This window comes from Leptodactylus fuscus, chromosome 5, assembly GCF_031893055.1.
Source record: "Leptodactylus fuscus isolate aLepFus1 chromosome 5, aLepFus1.hap2, whole genome shotgun sequence".
Classification (NCBI taxonomy): domain Eukaryota; kingdom Metazoa; phylum Chordata; class Amphibia; order Anura; family Leptodactylidae; genus Leptodactylus; species Leptodactylus fuscus.
The window spans coordinates 105521426-105537398 of record NC_134269.1 but is presented as its reverse complement, the minus strand read 5'-3'; the positions used below and the strand labels follow the sequence as shown (position 1 = coordinate 105537398).

The 15973-nt window shown below is 43.0% G+C and overlaps 1 protein-coding gene across 1 annotated transcript in view; it reads left to right on the top strand.

Annotated features, from left to right (window-relative positions):
* Nucleotides 1–15973, top strand: part of GDI2 (GDP dissociation inhibitor 2) — a 33480-nt gene that overhangs the window by 3272 nt on the left and 14235 nt on the right. Inside the window, exons 2-5 of the mRNA XM_075273958.1 lie at nucleotides 8505–8612; nucleotides 8749–8848; nucleotides 10227–10361; nucleotides 15274–15472. Coding sequence (XP_075130059.1) covers nucleotides 8505–8612; nucleotides 8749–8848; nucleotides 10227–10361; nucleotides 15274–15472 — 542 coding nt within the window. The remainder of the gene's footprint in view (nucleotides 1–8504; nucleotides 8613–8748; nucleotides 8849–10226; nucleotides 10362–15273; nucleotides 15473–15973) is intronic.

Sequence of the window (15973 nt, the reverse complement as noted above, 5' to 3'; positions counted from 1 at the left end):
ATTATATGCTCCTCATTACGCCCCCCACCCCACTGTATTATATGCTCCTCATTACGCCCCCCACCCCACTGTATTATATGCTCCTCATTACGCCCCCCACCCCACTGTATTATATGCTCCTCATTACGCCCCCCACCCCACTGTATTATATGCTCCTCATTACGCCCCCCACCCCACTGTATTATATGCTCATTATGCCCCCCACCCCACTGTATTATATGCTCCTCAATACAACCCCCCACTGTATTATATGCTCCTCAGTACGATCCCCCACCCTACAGTATTATATGCTCCTCAGTACAAACACAGACATACAATCACACACTCACTCTATTATACTTACCCATGAAAAGCGTCCTTCTTCAGACTGCAAGCGCGATGACGTCATCGCGCTTGCGTAAGCGCGAGCGTCACCACGCTTGCGTCAGGGTAGAGGTCAGTCTCTGCGGTCAGTGTAGGCTGTGCAACCGCGGCTTACACTGACAAGCTTTCAATTGCTTGTGCAGCGATCCGCTCACTATTGGGGAATCAGATTCCCCGTTAGTGAGCGATCCAGGCGATTACGTGCGGGACACATGCGGCGGGTCGGATAAATGTCCTCGACGGGCCGGATGTGGCCCGCGGGCCGTAGTTTGAGGACCCCTGATCTATACAAATGTCATCAATGTAATTGTATTGCTGAATGATGCAGAAATTATAGCATAAAAAGGAAAAGTTTATTTTTTCCATTCTTTCCCAAAGAAAGATAAAAGATATTGATTAGTGAGGTATATCTACCCCATCTAGTGCCATTAAACTCTACCACAAGAAAAAAAATATTTATACAGTTATGTTGATGCAAAAATAATATGGGGCTTGGTATGTGATGGTGGAAAAATGCAAAAATTATAGTTTTGATCACAGCTTAAAACAGGCTGGTCACTAAAGGGTTAAAGTATATTCCAAATTATAAAGCCACTTTTCTTAGAAGAATAGTACAGATCATTCACAGGGACTTTGTAATATATCTGATTGAAGAAATTTTTCCTTTAATTATTAGTTACATTTTACATAAGTCTATAGGGAGGAGACAGGTGCTGGAAAAGGCACAGAATAAGTATCCTCCCTCTCCATAGACTTTTGTGTCAGCCTTAAAGGGTTTGTGCCTCTATGGACATTTATCCCCAATCCACAGGACCAGGGGTAAGTGTCCGATTGATGGGAGCCATATTGCTGGGTTCCCCAAAGGCCTCCTTCGGAATGGAGCGCTAGGTCAGTTGTATGTCTTACATTGCATTCACATCTACGGGGCTGCAGGTACTGTTGGAGTTTAGTCGTGGCATTCCCCTAGAAATGGATGGAGCATTGATTACAAGTGCAAGTGTACTGGTGTTCCATTCAAAAGTACTATACCCTGTACTTTTTACTTTGACCACTAAGCCTAATAATACTACCAGTTGTCAATTCTGTAGGGATTTTCCTTGCTGCAGTCACCTCATTTACATCACAAACAAGACAGACAGGATCACAATATAAGGTTATGTCTCTACAGGTAACGCCCATAGTGACCCATCATTGCATCCATTACTGATAATAGATGTCCCAGTTACCTGATTCTCCCTCCCTGCACAGGGCATGTCTACAAAACTTCCCCATAGATCTCAGTGTATTGACTTCAGACTATTACTGCTTATGGCTGTGAAGGTGTTGTAAAGCATATCACTAAAAGCTGTTAACAGTGTTCAATTGCTTAGGCAAGATGGCAGCCCCCAAATGTATAATTTTCCGAAGTAATAAGAGAAAAATATCAATAGTCAAATGCAAAAGCTACACATACCCAAGGGCATGATGAATTGTTTACACAGAGTATGGAGTCTGATGCACACCACAGGAGCATTCAACATGAAAGCCCCTGTGGTGTATATCAGACTCCATACTCTGTTTAAACAATTTATCATGTGCTTGGGAATGTGGTGTTTTTGTATTTGACCATTGACAGATATTGCTTCTGCTTATTATGATGATACATTCTCAGTTTATGACATTGCTTATTTACATCTAGCTGTTTATTTTGTGTTATGTTGTGGTTTTAGGCATACCATAGGGAGAGAGAGGGCTAGGTGTCTGTCACTGTTTTCAGGAACATATCGTTGTATGTTGTCTTCTGTGTATATTGTACTATTTATTTAATAAAATATTCTGTATTTTTTTACATATATATTGGTATTTCCCATTTCTTTGTTAGTATACGTCTTATAATACAGGTCAGACTGCTGTATGCACACACGCTGACGTACACAGTTCTATATCTGAGGTAGGCCAGTGGCTTAGTCATAATCGCTGAGCTGGAGATTAGGAGGATCCCAATACCTGGCCTGTATGTGACAACACATAACCACATTTGAAGACCTTTGCACTTTAATTTCATCTGCACAGTCCTACTTATAACATTATACTGTTTATACCACATTATAAAACCTGTAGTATACAGATGACAATCTTGTCCATATTTACTGTATATACTCGAGTATAAGCACAGTTTTTGTGCTGAAAAAGTCCGCCTCGGCTTATATTCGAGACATTACGGTAATACCGTAGTTACAGACACTGGGGCGGGTGCCGGGCCGCAGCATCGCCACGCTCCTGGCAGATGTATCGGGGCCTTCTAGCAGAAGTACCATAAGTACTTCTGTAGTTTGAAATAACAGCATCGCCATGGCAATGCTGCGGGCCCGGCACCCGCCCCGGTGTCTGTATGCTAGGTCTGTAATTACAGTAGCTGTGGTCTGTAGCTATAATGGCACCGCCCTGCTCCAGAGTGGTCACCATTAGAATCGGCACCTCCACTGTAACTCTTACAGTGGTAATGCTGGAGTTTCTGAGCACTGGAGTTACAGTGCAGATGCCCTCCAGTGCCGGGAAGCGGCAGGCGCCGCCATGCCCCTGGAAAGAGGAGGGAGCGGGCGCGACCGCTCTCTCAAATGCAGCCCTGAAGCGCCGAGTGAGATCCCCGGTCGCCGGAGCTGAAGGGGAATCCCTGGCCGCCAGCAGGAGCGCATACCTGAAGGAAGACCTCGGCCGCTGGAAGTGAAGTGGAACTGCTGCCAGCAGAAGCGTTGAGGGGAATCCCAGGTAGCAGAGTCTGCCGGGGATTCCCCTCAGCGCTTTTGCCAGCGGCCGGTCACAGTTCCCCTTCAGGTCTGGCGGCCGAGGTTCTCATTCAGGTCCGCCCCTCAGTGCTCCTGCTGGGGATTCCCCTCAGAGCTCCTGTAAAGGCTCCCCGGCCGGCTGTGCTTCTCTTTTGCAGACTGCTCTATGCAGCCTGCAAAAGAAATGACGATTTTTTGCAGTGTAATGCATTGCATTAGTGATCAGCCCCCCTGGGTTTCAAGACATGAAACACATACACGTTAGGTATCCCTGTGTCCGAAAACGCCCGCTCTACAAATCTATTTATATCCGAGTCATTACGGTAATACCGTAGTTACAGACACCGGGGCGGGTGCTGGGCCGCAGCATCGCCACGCTCCTGGCAGAAGTATCGGGGCCTTCTAGCAGAAGTACCATAAGTACTTCTGTAGTTTGAAATCTATAAAAATATGTATGGCAAACACCATAGCTGGGGAAAAAAAATTGTCTAACCGCCCCTCCGAGACTGTCCCCCCCCCCCCCCCCCCTTGGAATTCAGTCTGACTACAGCCAGGCTGAATATAGGGTATCTGCAGTGCTCTAATTCCGTTGGGAAGGGGTCAATAGGAGCACTGCAGATACCCTATATTCAGACAGGCTGAATTCCAAATGGGGGGGGGGGGGGATCCAGTCCTCAAGCTCAGGGAAGGGGCAGACAGACAACCAGTCTCTTTGGGTCAGGGGGTGGCCCTCACAGCTCGGTGATGACACTAGGCTTACCTGTCTGACAGTGAGGAGATTTTATCAATCTATTAAAAACCACTAATTTAATGTGTGATTTATTTAAATCTCAGTGTTGGAAAGGGGCACGGCAGATAGTGTGGAGTGGCTGTACTTGCGCTAGAAGCAGCAGGGGGACGTGCTGTAGACTAGATCATCCACATGGGCTTTTGGTACACTGTTAATATTTAGCTATATCATTAGCGATTTCGGTGCATTTGAGTATTTATTTACAGGTTTCACAGAATTGCTGACCAAAATTTCTCTATGTATAATACTTAAAGGGGTTGTCCACTTTCAGACCAATATTGAGAGACAAATGTTATGGTTTGTATAATAAAAAGTTATACAATTTTCCATTATACTTTCTGTATCAATTCCTTACAGTTTTCTAGATCTCTGCTTGCTGTCATTCATTCTGCTTACCTCTAGTAGATAAAACTCTGACCATGGTCATGTGATTTACGGTCCATGGTCATGTGATGAGCACAGGTGCTGCTCGTTAAAGTCACAGCACAATAATCAGACAGCTGCCTGGTAATCAGCTGTGCACCTGTGTCCTCATCACATGACCATGGTCAGAGTTTTATCCACTAGAGGTAACTGAATGACAACAAGCAGAGATCTAGAAAACCGTGAGGAATTGATACAGAAAGTATATTGCAAAATTGTATATCCTTTTATTGTACAAACAATAACATTTGTTTCTCAATATTGGTCTCAAAGTGGCCAACCCCTTTAACAATAAGCAATGGCTTGTAAGTTATTCAGTGTGACTAGAATTATATTATTTCTATCCCTACCACTGTTGTAACAAAGTACCTATACTTAAAGGGGTTGTCCACGAAAAACTGGACATTAAATTTAATATTTAAAATGGCCGTTGCAGTAAAAATTAACAACAAAAAAATACTCCTTTCCATGATGCTCCAGTGCCTCCAGCACAGTCCGGTCTTCTCGGTACAGCATTAACGTGTGCCCGAAGTCCCAGCCACACGTAACTGCTGAGGCAGCTGATTCTCACTGCCTGTGACATCACGGGTCACTTCCGGAGGCCGCTGAATAGCTTTAGCTGTCACGTCTTCCTGGTGACTTCAGTCAGGCTTCAACACTACAATGGGGTAACATCAGGGAGGATGTCATTGTCCTCTGCCACCTCACTTCTAAGGCCTATTATTGACTGAAGTGGTTGTCAGTAATATCCTGCAAAATTAACATAGCCTGGCAAGGACAAGAGTAGCTGCTGCAATCCGAGGTGAGCATAGGAAAACTATTCCTGCAACTAGCAAACTTTTAGTTTTCCCGTATAACCCCTTTAGGCTAATAGACCATGTTGTGGAAATGCAGCATTTTATATAGCCGATTTTACATTTCTGTGCATTCTTGAGCCTATATCAGTGATGGCGAACCTATGGCACACGTGCCAGAGAGGGCACGCAGAGCCCTCCATGCTTGAACGAGTGCGGTGCCCGGATCGCTCACCAACGAGGAATCCGGTACAGGATTCCCTTTTGATGAGCGATCGCTGCCTTCAGTTGTATGTGTAAATGCACATACAGCTGAAAGCTGTCAGTGTAGGCAACAGATTGTGTGACCACGGCCTACACTGACTGCAGAGTTTGACCTCTGCCCCGACGCAGGTGCGATGACATCATCAGCGCCCGCAGTGAAAAGGAGGTGGACGCCGGCGGCTCTTCATGGGTGAGTATGAGAGTGTGTGACTGACTGTGTGTGTATATGATACTAAAGAGCATATAATACTGGGTGGGGCCTACTAAACAGCTTATAATACTGGGGCGTACTAAAGAGTTTATAAACGGGGGGGACGTACTAAAGAGCTTATAATACTGGGGGGGCGTACCAAAGAGCTTATAATACGGGGGGCGTACTAAAGAGCTTATAATACAGGGGGCGTACTAAAGAGCTTATAATACGGGGGGTGTACTAAAGATCTTATAATACTGGGGGAATGCGTATTAAAGAGTATATAATGCCACTGTGGAGCATATAATCCTGTGGGGGTGCTGCTATGGAGCGTACAGTGTTGTCCAAAAGTATTGGCACGCCTGCAATTCTGTCAGATAATACTCATTTTCTTCCAGAAAATGATTGCAATCACAAATTCTTTGGTATTATTATCTTCATTTAATTTGTCTTCAATGGAAAACCACAAAAAGAATTGTCAAAAAGCCAAACTGGATATAATTCCACAGCAAACATAAAAAAGGGGGTGGACAAAAGTATTGGCACTGTTTGAAAAATCATGTGATGCTTCTCTAATTTGTGTAATTAACAGCACCTGTTACTTACCTGAGGCATCTAACAGGTGGTGGCAATAACTAAATCATACTTGCACCCAGGGAAATGGATTAAAGTTGACTCAACCTCTGTTTTGTGTCCTTGTGTGTATGACATTGAGCATGGAAAGAAGACCAAAGAACTGTCTGAGGACTTGAGAAGCAAAATTGTGAGGAAGCATGAGCAATCTCAAGGCTACAAGTCCATCTCCAAAGACCTGAATGTTCCTGTGTCTACCGTGCGCAGTGTCATCAAGAAGTTTAAAGCCCATGGCACTGTGGCTAACTTCCCTAGATGTGGACGGAAAAGAAAAATTGACAAGAGATTTCAACGCAAGATTGTGCGGATGGTGGATAAAGAATCTTGACTAACATCCAAACAAGTTCAAGCTGCCCTGCAGTCTGAGGGTACAACAGTGTCAACCCGTACTATCCGTCGGCGTCTGAATGAAAAGGGACTGTATGGTAGGATACCCAGGAAGACCCCACTTCTTACCCAGAGACATAAAAGAGCCAGGCTGGAGTTTGCCAAAACTTACCTGAGAAAGCCAAAAACGTTTCGGAAGAATGTTCTCTGGTCAGATGAGACAAAAGTAGAGCTTTTTTGGGAAAAGGCATCAACATAGAGTTTACAGGGAAAAAAAAGAGGCCTTCAAAGAAAAGAACACGGTCCCTACAGTCAAACATGGCGGAGGTTCCCTGATGTTTTGGGGTTGCTTTGCTGCCTCTGGCACTGGACTGCTTGACCGTGTGCATGGCATTATGAAGTCTGAAGACTACCAACAAATTTTGCAGCATAATGTAGGGCCCAGTGTGAGAAAGCTGGGTCTCCCTCAGAGGTCATGGGTCTTCCAGCAGGACAATGACCCAAAACACACTTCAAAAAGCACTAGAAAATGGTTTGAGAGAAAGCACTGGAGACTTCTAAAGTGGCCAGCAATGAGTCCAGACCTGAATCCCATAGAACACCTGTGGAGAGATCTCAAAATGGCAGTTTAGAGAAGTCACCCTTCAAATCTCAGGGACCTGGAGCAGTTTGCCAAAGAAGAATGGTATAAAATTCCAGCAGAGCATAGTAAGAAACTCATTGATGGTTACCGGAAGCGGTTGTTCGCAGTTATTTTGTCTAAAGGTTATGCTACCAAGTATTAGGCTGAGGGTGCCAATACTTTTGTCCGGCCTATGTTTGGAGTTTTGTGTAAAATGATCAATGATTTGACCTTTTTTTTTTTTTTTTTTTTTCTTCTCATTCTCTTTTGTGTTTTTTGATTGCAAGTAAAATAAATAAAGATATTAATACAAAAGAATTTGTGCTTGCAATCATTTTCTGGAAGAAAAGGAGTATTATCTGACAGAATTGCAGGGGTGCCAATACTTTTGGCCAACACTGTATAACACCATGTGGGGGGGACCTACTGTGGAGCATATAACACGGGGGGGGCTACAGTGGAGAATATAATACTGTGTGGTGGGCCCACTGCAGTGCATATAATACTGTATGGGGTCCCGTCACTATATCACACAGTATCTGTTTTATAGCAAATGTGATAATAGTACAGGATGTAAGAATATTACACGGTCACTACAAAACAGATCCTGTGCGATGTAAATAGTGAAAATTAATTGTTCAAAGTACAAAATGCAGAGAGATTTACATTTCAGTACAAAGTTCTTTGTATTATTGAAAGCTCTGTAAAGCCCCATTCACATGACTGTAATTTGTGGTCCGTAACTGTCCATAATTGTGGCTCCGTGCAGTATTAAGTTTAAATTGCCCGGTTGGCACTCCGTGAAAATTTTGTGGGTTTTGGGTTGCAGTTTGGGCACTAAAAGGTTCGGCACCACTGACATATATGCTCCTATGTTGATTTCACAGGTAATTATGACCTTGCTTTGGGAGATGGCGGACTACAGTAAAGCCATAATTTATGCCATGCTTTTTTTTTTTTTTTTTTTTTGCAATAAACGTGATACTGTGCTAAATAGTACACCTTTCAAGAATTTTTAATAGAAAGGAGTACAAAGTGAATGAATGATAAAACCTTTTTATTCATATTAAGAAGGAACTACCGTAAATGCTGAAAAATGTATTGCTGTGTTCTGTTGGTAATATTATCTCTTTTACTGTTACTTATATAGTGCCATCATATTCAGCAGCACTTAACAGACATTGTTAGTTACATTCGCATATAGGGCCCACAATCTAAATTCCCTATTTTCCCTACCTGGAGGAAACCCAAGCAAACATGTTGAACCTGATCAGATTTGAATCCAGTATTCCAGCACTGAGCTATCGTACTTTGTATATCTATTTTGTAGGAATGCATCATGTCAGGATTAATGTCAGTAAATGGAAAGAAGGTGTTACACATGGATCGCAACTCTTACTACGGAGGAGAAAGTGCTTCCATTACACCCCTGGAAGATGTAAGAATTCACGTTTCTTACTTCTAATGTGTATTTTGACTTGAAATGTCTTTCTTATTTTATTGACTCTGGGTTGGTTTGTGATACATTAGATGTACAAACTTGATTTCACTGTGTCCTTTCTGCTGCCATTTAGTTATACAAAAGATTTAACCTTCCTGGGAGCCCCCCAGAGAGCATGGGGCGTGGGCGAGACTGGAATGTGGATCTAATCCCCAAGTTTCTTATGGCTAATGGTAAGGTTATTATATGTGCTTCTAGTAGTTGCATGACATACGTGATGTAGATGTAAATAGGAGATGGAGGCTGGGTCCATTTATAAGGGAGTTGAGGAAAAATTTTACGACTTTAGCTTCAAATGAAAATGATTTATTTTAATTTAGATTATACAACTGTCAATAGTATATAATTAGGTGCAACACTTTATATTGTCATAGGACTTGAACGGCTAGCTTTTATTGTGAGTTACAAAAGCTATAATGCAGGGGTCCTCAAACTTTTCAAACAGGGGGCCAGTTCATTGTCCCTCAAACCAGTGGAGGGCCGAAATATACTTTAAAAAAATTAAGATTATATACTCCACAGTAGCCCCCCCCCCATAGTATTATATGCTCCTCAGTACGATCCCCCACCCTACTGTAATATATGCTCCCCAGTACGCCCCCCCCCACTGTTATATGCTCCTCATTACGCCCCCCCCAACCCCACTGTATTATGTCCCTCATTACCCCCCCCACACTGTATTATATGCTCCTCAGTACACCCCCACCCCACTGTATTATATGCTCCTCAATACAACCCCCCACTGTATTATATTCTCCTCAGTACGATCCCCACCCTACAGTATTATATGCTTCTCAGTACAACAAACACAGACATACAATCACACACTCACTCTATTATACTTACCCATGAAAAGCGTCCTTCTCCTTCAGACTGCAAGCGCGATGACGTCATTGCGCTTGCGTAAGCGTCACCACGCTTGCGTCGGGGCAGAGGTCAGTCTCTGCAGTCAGTGTTGGCCGTGCAACCGCGGTTTACACTGACAAGCTTTCAATTGCTTGTGCAGCGATCCGCTCACTATCGGGAAATCGGATTCCCCGTTAGTGAGCGATCCAGGTGATTACGTGCGGGACACATGCAGCGGACCGGATAAATGTCCTCAACGGGCCGCAGTTTGAGGACCCCTGCTATAATGCGTCTCTGTAACCATGATGGTCTATCATTTATGAGTTGGAGTCTGAGTCGGGCTGTGGAGAAATAGTGTAGTTGGTGGTTTGGCCTACACACTCCATAGTCAGATAATTGCACTTTGCTGATAAAGCCAAGTCTGTTATCTCTGTAAGTAAACACAAAGATAACAAAGTCTGTTCTGTACAAGAATCTGCAGATTATTTGACCTGCAGAAGTGTTCATTGTCCCGTTCAGCAGGAGGGGGAGGGGGAGAAATACAGGAAGTGAGAAGCAGACACTGAAGGCAGCCTGGCTGAGATGGGAGAATCAGAGAGTAACAGCAGAGTAGATCAGGCAAGATGGAAGCCCCCATAATAATGTACAGAAAATAAAAACAATAAATGTTTAGGCTTTTGCTTTATTTGTGTTTTATTTTTTTAGGCCAGTTGGTTAAAATGCTGCTTCATACTCAAGTCACTCGGTATCTGGACTTCAAAGTAGTAGAAGGAAGCTATGTGTACAAAGGAGGAAAAATCTATAAGGTTCCCTCTACAGAATCAGAAGCTCTTGCGTCCAGTAAGTAACTAAACCCCCTCTTTACAAACAAAAAGATGTTCATATGAAAAATAGTCTTGTCTTTATCCAGCTCTTTGGGTTATTGTAATGTGTGGACTGTTCTAAAAGGGGATGTATCACTAGAAAAAGTCATTTTTAACTTATCACACCTTTGCATAGCCTTTAGAAAGTCTATTCCACACCTACCTTTAGTATGTAGATTGCCTCAGTGCTTTCTGAATAAGTCCGTTTTTATTCATATGCTAATTAGACTGTTGCACGATACATCGTGCACTCCTCTCCTGTTGTTTCCTATGGAGGCTGCTGATGACTCAGCTTCCTGTTTGCCTCACACACAAAGGAGATAATAAGAGAGAGGAGGCTGCTGGGAACTTCCTGAGCTGGCTGGTATCTCATTAGCATATGAATAAAAACGGACTTATTCAGAAACCACTGAGGCAAGCTACATACTAAAGGTAAGTGTGAAATAGCATTTCTAAAGGCTATGCAAGGATGTGATTAGTTAAAAATTACTTTTCCCAGTTATAGAGCTCCTTTAATATTCAATATCTACGTAGATTTCAATTGCCCCACAGTTGAATTGCAGTCTATGGGAGAATCACTGTAACTATTGAGGCTTGCTACAAGCCATGTCTTCCATACACACCGGATGGCTCCTGTTATCTCGTCAAATGGGATCCATACTGTCATCTAAATGTAAGGGGATTGGGGTGAAGGCTGGACCAGGACAAATGGGGCATAGATGGGAGATCTCTGTGCCTATAAACAGAGAAGACCCTGATCTCTGGCATTAGCCCTTGGTCTCCACTGCATAAAACAGCGGTTATGGCACTCATTCTGCTGTATTACGCAGCAGAGACCCGGTGCTATATTGTAAGTGCAGGCATCCACCATAATTGTACAGGAGGTGTCTGCAAGGGGGTTTGTTGAGGGGTGGAAAAAACAATGAAAACTCTTGCTCTTGATATACGTGAGTCCTTTTTCAGCTTGTAAAAATTCTTTTGCAGATATCTGTGATTCCTGTACTGGGTAAAACAAATATGCAGATCTATTCTCCAGGATGTAATTAGGAGAACAGTGCCTCTGTATGCTGCCCTGTAGGAACAGCCCCCTTAACATCATGCATGACTCGGTTAATAAGCCTACTGACATGAGGCGGAGTTTATTGCCAAACTAGTATTTCTATTCCAAAAGGAACAGATTCCCAGCTATGGACAGCGCTGTTTCGGTCTTTTGGATCTCCTCAGCATAGCGCAGGGATACTAATTTGGCAGAGTGAAAGACTATAGTCTACATACATAACTTACAGAGGCACTGTTCTCCTAATTACATCCTGGAGAATAGAATCCCTAGCGGAGCAGGAATGACTTGTAAGTCTCCGTACGCCTATGTAGGCACACACTCTCCCTAATGTGTATGATTATCCCTTGACCCTGGTCTATAGTCTCTCACTCTGCCACATTAGTATCCCTGCGCTATGCTGAGGAGGTCCAAAAGACCGAAACAGCGCTGTCCATAGCTGGGAATCTGTTCCTTTTGGAATAGAAATACTAATTTGGCAACAAACTCCGCATCATGTCAGTAGGCTTATTAACTGAGTCATGCATGATGTTAAGGTGGCTGTCCCTAGAGGGCAGCATACTATCAGAATACTGTTCTCCTAATTACATCCTGGAGAATAGATTTGCATATTTTTTACCCAGAATCCCTAGTGGAGCAGGAATGACTTGTAAGTCTCCGTACGCCTATGTAGGCACACACTATCCCTAATGTGTATGATTATCCCATCCCTGTACTGGTAATTCTGCCTCTGGTTAAGGGATTATCTGTAAAGCACTGGGGAGTATGATGGTGTTATACAAGAAAAATAGTCTGGATTCCTTGTGCAGATTAGATGGTTGACTGGTCAAGTTGAAATTAAGTTTTCTAGTTGTAATTTACTGCCTGTGGCCACCGTTACATGTAACTACATAGGGTGTGGGTTTTTCCTGTAGACCTTATGGATAATGCATTAAGCATTGAGCTTCACAATAATGCTTTATTCACAAGTTTGTGTATGGCATCTGATATTGTAAGCCATAAACATAGAATAGGTGCACATCTCTTCATTATATCTTCTCTGTAGTCTCCACTTCTGGTTTTGCCTTACAAGTAAGTCTAAAGTACCTTTTACGCTATTGAAGCCCCAGGTTTATCGTATTGGTTAGTGAGGCCTCTGGACAGTATTTTTCTAAAGATCTACCTCTACTTTAACTCCTTAATGCAAAATGACGTAATGGTATGTCATGTGAAGAGGAGTACCTTCCCAAGTAATGATGTACGATTTCATCATAATAATGTCACCCGTTCAGAATGTGAGCGGGTGACATCAATAAAAGATGTCAGCTGTCTGTGCTAATAAAACCTGTTAAACAATTGTGCTGTCAAAATGCTCATAATCCTACTTGAGAAATTCCTTGAGGGGTGTAGTTTCTAAAATGGAGTCACTTTTGGAAGTTTCCATTGTATAGAGGTTCTGCAAATATGACATGTCACCCAAAAACTATTCCAGCCAAATCCATACTCTAAAAGCTAAATAGTGCTCTATGGATTCTGAGTCCTACTACCGTATGTACCCCTACAGCAGATTACAATCACATATGGGGGTATTGCCATGTTTATGAGCCATTGTTTAAAACAATTGTTTTCACTTTCCTAAGGGGTTTGTGACTGTTTCGTAATTTTAATTTACACTTCCCAATGTTAATAAAACCTGAAACAGCTGTAGGGTCAAAATGTTCACTGTGCCCCTTGATAAAGTCCTTGAGGGGTGTAGTTTCCAAAATCGGTTCACTTTTGGAGGGTTTCCATTGTTGGTACTCTAGGGGTTCTGCAAATGAGACATGGCACCTGAAAACTATTACAGTCAAATCTGCTTTTCAAACGCCCAGTGTTGCTCCTTCCCTTCTGTACACTGCTGGGTAAAGCAAAAAAAAAAAAAATCTGTTTACTCCCACACATGGGGGATTTCTGTGCTTGGGAGAAATTGTGTAACAAACTGTGAAATACATTTTCTCCTTATAACCCTTTCACTGCCAAGGGTCTCTGGAAATTTTGCACCTCCAGTAGCCAGAGCAATTTTCACAATTTTGAGATGGACAAATCAAACCTAAATTGCAAAATTGAAAAAGAATCCACCCCCCATACCTATATATTGTCAGAATGCTACTTGGTACTGTATACAAACAGACACCTTCATGCAATTTTGACTTAAAGTGAATGTTTTATGAAAAAAATGCAATCAAACGTATATTAGTTGCAAAAAGCAGAAACCAAACAAAAAATTATATGCAACATGTACAGAATTTATACATATCACTAAGGCCTACACCCGCATGCACGTGTCCTCAGAAAATCACCAGAACTGGAAGGAACAAAAATCTGCTTTGAAGCTGGAAATGTTAAAAAAGTATCATCCTATAAAATGTAGGGATTACACACCATGAAAAGTAAGTCATCCCTAAACCCTATATATTTTTTGAAAGTAGACAACTTGAAGATTACAAATGTCTTAATGGGCTATCGATAGCTACATCTAACTTCTTGCAACTTTATGACAAACACAATTTTTTGAAAAAATGCACTAAAACACATATTTGCACCTAAAACTCATGTTCAGTCTCAGATTCATATAAAAATACATTATAAATAATATATATATGCTTAAACGGGTTTTATTAAGGATTTTCAATAAAAATACAACACAAATAAACAAAGATAAATCGAGCATCAATAAAAAAAGGCACATATATCAGAAGGCGAGAAGGCCAAAGGAGACCTCTCACCACAATGATCAAAACTAGCTCAACGAGGAGACGAAAAGGGAATAAGGAGGAGACAGGGAACGAACAAACACAGGACAAAAACGGTGAGACCACAAACAGAACTAGAACAGAAAAAGGAGGAAAAGGAAGGTAAGAAAGAAAAAGAGGGAGGAAAGCAGACGGCCATGTCACACTCAGGCGAAGGCAGTAGAAAAAGCAGAGGACTCCTGGAATCCAAGGGCGCCATCGAAGTTCAAACTTGGAATAGGCGGGAGAATCCTCCGCTACCAGGGTCTCCATCCTCTGTATAAGCAGAAACTCCTGGAGGAACTCAAGCATGGAGGGTGGAGTGGAGCTGCGCCAGTGTCTCGGAATAACAGCCCTGGCGGCCATAAGAAAATGTCTCAGGAGGTCCTCCTTAATAGCCGACAGCTTGCCAGGGATGACCGACAGAAGCGCCAGCTGAGGAGAAACAGTCACAGAGCGCCCACTGACCGTGGAATACAATGAGAACACCGCATCCCAGAAAGGCCGCAGAACGTCACAATCCCACCAAATGTGTAGCATAGTACCCCTAGCGGAGCCACAGCGCCAACATAAGTCCGAAACAGCAGGAAAAATCCTATGAAGAAGCACCGGACACCTGTACCACCGGGACAGAATCTTAAAATTTTTCTCCTGAGCGCTACACGGGAGGGCCAACTTATGAGAAAGCAAGAAGGACCTGTCCCAATCCGCAGAAGACAGACTCACAGGAAGATCGGAATTCCAGGCAGTAACATAAGAGGGGAGTCCTGCAGTGACATCCGAAAGGAGAACGTCATACAACAGTGAAAGAGCGCGAGGCGGGGAGGTCATAAATAATATATATATGCTAGCAGATTCCTGAATAGTGGCGCAGGATGCAAAAACCTGCCTACACACCATTGTATTCAAGTAAATGTGTAGTTGAAGGAGGACATGTGGCCGTCTTTCTTTAAGGCTGGGTTCGAATCCCACTATAAACCCCAATATAGGTAGGTAGGGGTCTGTCTGATACGTGTACGGCACAATTTGCACATTCCACTTTTGCAGACTATTTTGTTCTTATTGGCATATTCTCCCTACAGGTTTGATGGGATTGTTTGAGAAGCGGCGGTTTAGGAAGTTCATATGTTTTGTTGCAATTTTTGATGAAAATGATCCAAAGACACTGGAAGGAGTTGATCCCAAGAAGACAACTATGCTAGAAGTTTACAAGAAATTTGACTTGGGACAGGATGTCATTGACTTCACAGGCCATGCTCTGGCTCTGTACAGGACTGATGAGTGAGTGTTCCATTTTGGATTCCTTTGGGGTGATTTTGATGAAAGCATTTATTTATAATATTATTTATTATTATATAGGTGCTGCCATGTTTTTTAATGTCCTGGCTTTTATTTTGTTCCTAATCCTATAAGAGTATGCTTTAACTCTCTGCGGTCTTCAGCACTTCTGGCTGACGCCACTTGACACTTCGGGCTGACGTCAGGGACAGCTGCCTGGGCCTAAGGGCTGTAGACTGCAAAGAGTGGTGAAGGAGAGTTGAGTAACACTGTTTCCTCACCTCCCTGGCTCTCCGCTTATACTCTAGGGCAGGGGTAGGCAACCTTTTCTGTTCGGTGTGCCGATTTAAATTAAAAAATCAAAGATGAGGTCCTCGGAGTGCCGGTCAATAATTGTAAAGCTGACGACACCTCCACTAAAGTCATATAGCACAAACCACAATATAGGGGTGCTGTCATACTGCGCTCCCAGCCACATGCGCTTACCGCTATTTGCCTGGATAC